Source organism: Opisthorchis viverrini, assembly GCF_000715545.1.
Source record: "Opisthorchis viverrini unplaced genomic scaffold opera_v5_625, whole genome shotgun sequence".
Lineage (NCBI taxonomy): Eukaryota > Metazoa > Platyhelminthes > Trematoda > Opisthorchiida > Opisthorchiidae > Opisthorchis > Opisthorchis viverrini.
In genome coordinates, this window is record NW_008752293.1 from 49,388 (window position 1) to 55,831 (window position 6,444).

Here is a 6,444-nt window from a genome sequence, read left to right on the forward strand (position 1 = left end):
TCTCACTTAGTTAAATCACCGAGGAATTTAGGGAATTTTGTAGATCGTGACGATCAGCTTCACTTTCATTCAGATTAAAATATCCACTTAAACTTGTGCTTCATTATGCTATGTTGATGTCTACATTTACCTTTCTGGTAAATTTGATGCTTTGGAGTGGTGTTGAAGCTCTCTAGGATTCTACATGTGAAAACTAGTCAGGGTTTTATCATTAAGAAGAAACCAGACATTCGCTTATCAAAGGTGGCTTCAGTTCATTGTATACAAAATAAATACGAAAATCTGGATATTCCGGTGATCGAATAATAAATGACTAAGATCTTAGACAGGTCATCCAAGGAGACTTACAATACCAATTTAGAAGGTCCACATCGACTACGGAAGGCGACGTAATGCAAGACACCCTTGCAAATCAGAGTGTGTTCCCAGTGACCACGTCCACAATTTAAAAGGGATAAAGTTACCCTTCATGGCAGATTATATCGCTGGCATCACCACAGAATAGGTATTTTGTTAACCAATGCATGGCTGTCACACATAGTTGCCCTTTAGCTATACATAAGAGTGATCGAAGGGCTAGTTATCACTTCGCGCTATGAAAGTGATCCAAGGTTTTTGACCACACTGGTGAAAAATAACAGTTGGCAACATTCTTACTGAAGCCCGCTCGTCTGCCTTAGTTGATATTAGCGGTTGCGAAACAGTTGTTTACGTTTCAGTAGCGGATTGATTCTGCCACTAGATTCAGTTCATGGTGAACTCTTTACGAACGGAAATTTTGCTCCCGCTGGTAAATTCAAACAACTACCTTTCCTTTCGTCTCGTGATGATGGAGTAACAGGGTGACGTAGGGTGCATCACACAACCCCTGGTACTTACCGGCTCCTCGAGTGGCGGTTCCTTACACATATGAGTATTGGTCTATTCTTTGGAGAACGTACACTACGATGATCAAGCCCTAACTTTGAGAGTGCACCTCACGCCTGAGATATACAACTAGCTTTATGTCCACTTCTGAGCCCCATGGTGTACACGACTTGTTCTCCTGCTCAGGTAAATGAAGTTTAACCAAGATTGCTTGATCTTGATGTTGAATCTGTTTTGCCTTTGCGCCTTTTGCTGATCCAAATTCAAAAAGTTTGTATTGAGCTTTGAGTTGCCTTTATATTTCCAGCTCGGCCAGAAAGAGCCAGGAATGGTAAGCATCACAAACTTAAGAGTATATGAATTTATTTATTAAGTTAGCAAGTTAGCATATCTCGAATTCCAAGGAAGCAAAATTACCAAGATTGTCTGGAAGTTTACAACTGAATAGCTGTATTATACACATAGTGGTGTATGTGCATTAATACAGGGTATGCATTTTCATATCGTAGTATATAATATTCTACTATGTGGTGCATGTATACTTAGAAGGAAAACTGTTAACATGGTAACAGTTGGCCCACAATAGGTTTAGCAGTCTGGGACAACTGATTAAAGCCAGCCACACAGTGGGTGAAGACCAAACATACATTGGCTATCTGCAGAACAGGCGATGAGATAGACAGGAGTTATCGAAAACAGCCAGAGAATAGCAGAGTAGTTGAATATTGAGCACAAACTTTGATTCGGCGTGTAGGACGTTCGACGTTTGACGTAGACATATGCCAAGAGCTCTGCTTGAAGTTCTCTTGAGCCCTGAGGGGAAATGCATCATATACCACAACTAAGAAGGAAACTAGAGGGGAACATTTACGTTAAAATATCGACCGTGATCCATCGAGCAATCTCTCCAGATACTGCGGAAAGGGAATGAAGAATGTCAGCTGGTTTAGCATTCCGGAAAGCAGAATTTAGAAAATAAGAACGACACGTGTTCCCTTGATTACACTTCACCGTTTTCACGACAAATCAAAGCGAGGAGAGAACCTGGATCTGATCACAGCTAGTTGCCGTGGCCCTGTGGTAGTGTTTACAGACAACTGGAAACATTCGAAAACGCACCAGAAAACAAGTTGTCTGGTTGTTGGTCTGTTCGCCGAGCTCGGCAGTTGGATTGCAAACGTTTCATCACCAGTCGAGATGACATCGACCCACTCAACCCTGCACTGACGATGTCACGTCGATTGGTGATGAAACGTTTGCAATCCAACTGCCAAGCTCGGCGAACAGACCAACAACCAGACAACTTGTTTTCTGGTGCGTTTTCGAATGTTTCCATGTGGTTAAATAAACCTCTCAAGCTGGTTCAAGTTACAAAGTTTAGGCGAGATCTGGTAAGAATATAAGATGTGATGGTTTATCTATTTCCGCTCACAAGAAAGAATTCTCTCTACGAGCGGCTAAACCATTTGTTTTGGTTCCGTTTTCTTTTATCACTGTAGCAATGTACCAACGTTTTGGATTATGTGAGCAATCTTAAAAATAAAATTCACTCGCCTCTTATTTGTAGCTTCATTTACGGACGCGGCAATTCGTTCACCTAAATATAAAAAACACCCCCCTGCAGAAAACACCCCGCGTCTGTAAATTCTGTTGGTTCGTGTACAGGTCTCTAAACTAATCCGCCGATCAATCGTAAATGAATGTAGTAGCAAAGTCCTCAGGAACGTAAGATTGCAACAAACGCGAGAGGCTTTGAACGCTGTATTTAGCTACGGGTTTTTGTTGCTCATAAGTTGCGACCAGAGTCAGTAGTTCTTAGTTCAGATCGCATCCCTAGAGAGGGACAAAGTTTAGCACTATTGTTAACTAAATAGTTGGGAAACGGTTGTTGGATCTAGTTCCATGATACTCAACTGCTGTTTGTATCGCTGCATACAAACTCCACGAAATAGGATAAATGCCACTGTTCAGCAGTTCTCGAAAGGTGATGACATGCGATGGGCAATCGTGTTCATTGGACTAACATCAAATGCTACATTTCTGAGACTGCGCTGTGACTTGTAACCGAACGTACCAGTGACAAAAACGCCTAATGCAGACTCAAATAACCTCCACCACCAGTAAGTTTACTGCACTCTTGGTTAATATTTTACACAATGTCCATCAATAAATACTACGAGATGCTTTTTACCAGCTTCCTCGGGCAAGATCGCGGACCAAATATTATGCGTTCACTTTCATATGAAGGAAAGTTTTATGATTATATGGCAAATATAGCGCTAAGGAAAAGTGATTTGTTTATGCGAGGTGTTTTTATGTGCGGTGGTGGTGCGGTCCGTATGCTCGGGCTGACATACTCTACCTATAATGCAAATATACGCAATAGAACGGCTGTTCCTGTTCCTCGATCCACGCGGGTAGATCAAGTGTTNCTGCGCTGTGACTTGTAACCGAACGTACCAGTGACAAAAACGCCTAATGCAGACTCAAATAACCTCCACCACCAGTAAGATTACTGCACTCTTGGTCAACATTTTACACAATGTCCATCAATAAATACTACGAGATGCTTTTTACCAGCTTCCTCGGGCAAGATCGCGGACCAAATATTATGCGTTCACTTTCATATGAAGGAAAGTTTTATGATTATATGGCAAATATAGCGCTAAGGAAAGGTGATTTGTTTATGCGAAGTGTTTTTATCTGCGGTGATGGTGCGGTCCGTATGCTCGGGCTGACATACTCTACCTATAATGCAAATATACGCAATAGAATGGCCGACAGGTTGTTTCTGTTCCTCGATCCACGCGGTTAGATCAAGTGTAGGCCACTACCCTGATAAGATTCCCAGCCCTCCCAGAAAAATCAAGTGAACAAAACTTCATCCTCCCTGTGCACTATGTTGTAATTTTTAATATAAAGCTCATGACCCTTTCGCACATATTGATGATCATGCTATATAACAGACGATCGATATTTTGTCACTGAGTAATTTGACCGCACGTTTGTGGCAGCCAAACGGTTTCGGCTATCTATGAATAACTTCCGCCACACTCGTCTTTTTTAAAATACAAACAGTCTTATTTCACTTGGGGCTAACTAATTTGCTATTGTTGAGAATCTGACTGACCTGCACCGCAAGGTGAATGCTTTAAAAAATTTACTCACCATACTGCTGATTTTTGCTTTTAGTGTTTGGTGAGTCTGATGAGACTGATTTTTCGTAAACTCTTGTAGGCTTACAGGCTTTATAGCCGCATTTGTCCGCTGTTGGGTAATTATTGACTTTCACCAGCAAAAGATGTTGTACTATAGAATAGTTGAAGTATTTTTTCCCTTTTTTGGCACTGTAAATAGAATTTCTCGACTAAAGTCCCTGAAATAAAACATCACTAGATGTGATATTCATTGTGTATTTAGACGGTACTGTTTCTGATATCCACAGCACACTGATATTCGAAAGTGCTCTTGAAGGGTATCCTTAACAGCGCAAGATGAAAATATATCCAGAAAGGCAGTATACACAACTGACCGCTGCGTAAAAGCCATATAAACAAGAACGCTCCCCAGTAAGATCTCGGTGTAAAACCAGGTCTAATTTGAACTGTAATTTAACGGTGTGCAATGCCAATAAATGTTTGACACTGAGAGAGCACACTTAGGAAGATGTGCTCCATCTATTTGTACCGTGCCTAATGACAACTTCATCAAGAAGATCTTTGTCGAATCTATGATGACCAAATGACTCAAGCATGTTCGAGGCTCTGAAATAGCAGCCCTGGTTCGCCGTCCATCTTCCCCTTCAAAAGCATGTCAGTTATCTCATTTTATGTTTAATTATTTGCCTGTTCTAAGAAAATTCCGCGACTGGCCGTCGACAGCGCACTGCCTTATACAAATCAGAAAATGGTTTCAAGAATTAGTGATATTGTTCTAGCATGATTGCAACAATAATAACCCCACTATATCTTCATTCTTCCAAGCTCCAAGAGTTCCAACATTCACTGAGAGTGAGTGAAATTTTTCATCAGCCAGTGGAAAACAATTACAAATTATCCCATAAAAACATATTTTGGGAGCTGATTAATGTAGCCGCGACTGTAACTGCCCTTACCGTCCTAACACGGCTTGTCTGGACCCATGTCAAGATGTTAATTGATTTCAGTTTGCTCGCCAACAAAACCCCTTAACATGACAGAATGTGAGCTAAACAGATGCGGAATAAGGAATGTGTTAACATTTCTGCGATAATAACGATATTTGAGGCATCAAGGACCTTTTGACATTTCATAAAATCCAAGATTTTGACACCTACAAGGATAAGCTTTACAGAGCTTCAGAAAGTATTATACCAAATTTATCTCCGTATGCGACTGTCTGAATAGATCTCGTGTTGACAGAAGAATGCAGGTACTCACCTCTCATTCAACTCGACTGGACAGAGAGCGTGTTTGTCATCACATCTGCTACTGTTCGAGGTATTTCATCAAAATTCAGGTTGCCTGAAAATTTATCAAGGACACTTATTACCCACCCTATGCAGTATCTATCCTGGGCCAGTGGCAGACCAGTCCACAAGTAGACGTCGACAGCAGGATTCCTCTTCTCCTCTCGACATGGCATGTGACAACTTTCCAGGCTTGGACGATAAAAATGCTTATTTTATGCCTTTGAATTTCATAGAGACGCTCAAAATCGGGTCTTTCGTGGAATGTAAGTCAGCATGCTCCCTCGAGTTCTCAATTAGAAGTCGTTTTTGCAACAGTGCGGTGGTGGTTGATAGGAAGCCGAGTTATTCCATGGATTTGACAATCTCCACTGCACAAACAAAATCGATGACTGCCCAATATTTTCACCCATAGAGGTTCGTATGTAGATTAGCCAAATAACTGCCAAGCTAATCACTTCTTCATAGAATACTGACGTATGCCTAAGTGAAAATTCTCATGGAGATATGTGTTCATCTATGGAGATTTATATCAGAATAGCCGTCCATGAATATACGGTTGTACGTGATGCACGAATGCTTCAGTCCCGTGCCACGGTGTGAGTGCTCATATCATTCCACTCGTCTTTTATGCCGAATCATACGCTGTTCCCAATCAGCATTAATTTTTTAGGTTGTGTATTAGGCATTGTTTCGCTACTCTTCAGTATTTACAGTGAAGCCCATCTCACAATTTTATACGTATAACTCATAGTCGGGAGTAGATTTTCTTGCTTAAAAGTCACGGTTTGTTTTCTGTAGAACACCTGAGGCTACTGGAAAAAATATTACAACAGCAGTTTGCTATACGTTGACGATGCAGCTAATAGATTACTAGCTTCGACGCGGTATTAGTAAGTTAGTCGTGAATCATAACGCTGCATTAGTTTTCCAGTCCGACAAATTAAACGGGTGATCAGACGGTACAAAGCTAAAGAATTCATTGCCGGATGTGAGGCAGGCAAAACACAGTTCGTTCAAACGTGCGTGTAGAGGCCGGGCGATACTTAATGGCGAAAATATAGCAAGCACAAAGGTGATGCGAACTGATGAAAACAATATGCATATAACTGCACAGTTTTGTTACTCTG

At 41.2% G+C, this 6,444-nt stretch overlaps 2 protein-coding genes across 2 annotated transcripts in view; one reads left to right on the plus strand and one right to left on the minus strand.

Annotated features, from left to right (window-relative positions):
* The window catches only part of T265_15592 (hypothetical protein), a gene marked incomplete at both ends in the record, with an annotated part of 100,930 nt that overhangs the window by 42,588 nt on the left and 51,898 nt on the right, over positions 1-6,444 (minus strand). The gene's annotated exons all lie outside the window — the stretch shown is intronic.
* The window catches only part of T265_15591 (hypothetical protein), a gene marked incomplete at both ends in the record, with an annotated part of 6,689 nt that continues 2,205 nt past the window's right edge, over positions 1,961-6,444 (plus strand). Inside the window, one exon of the mRNA XM_009178694.1 lies at positions 1,961-2,258. Within this exon, the coding sequence (XP_009176958.1) occupies positions 1,962-2,258 (297 nt within the window). The remainder of the gene's footprint in view (positions 2,259-6,444) is intronic.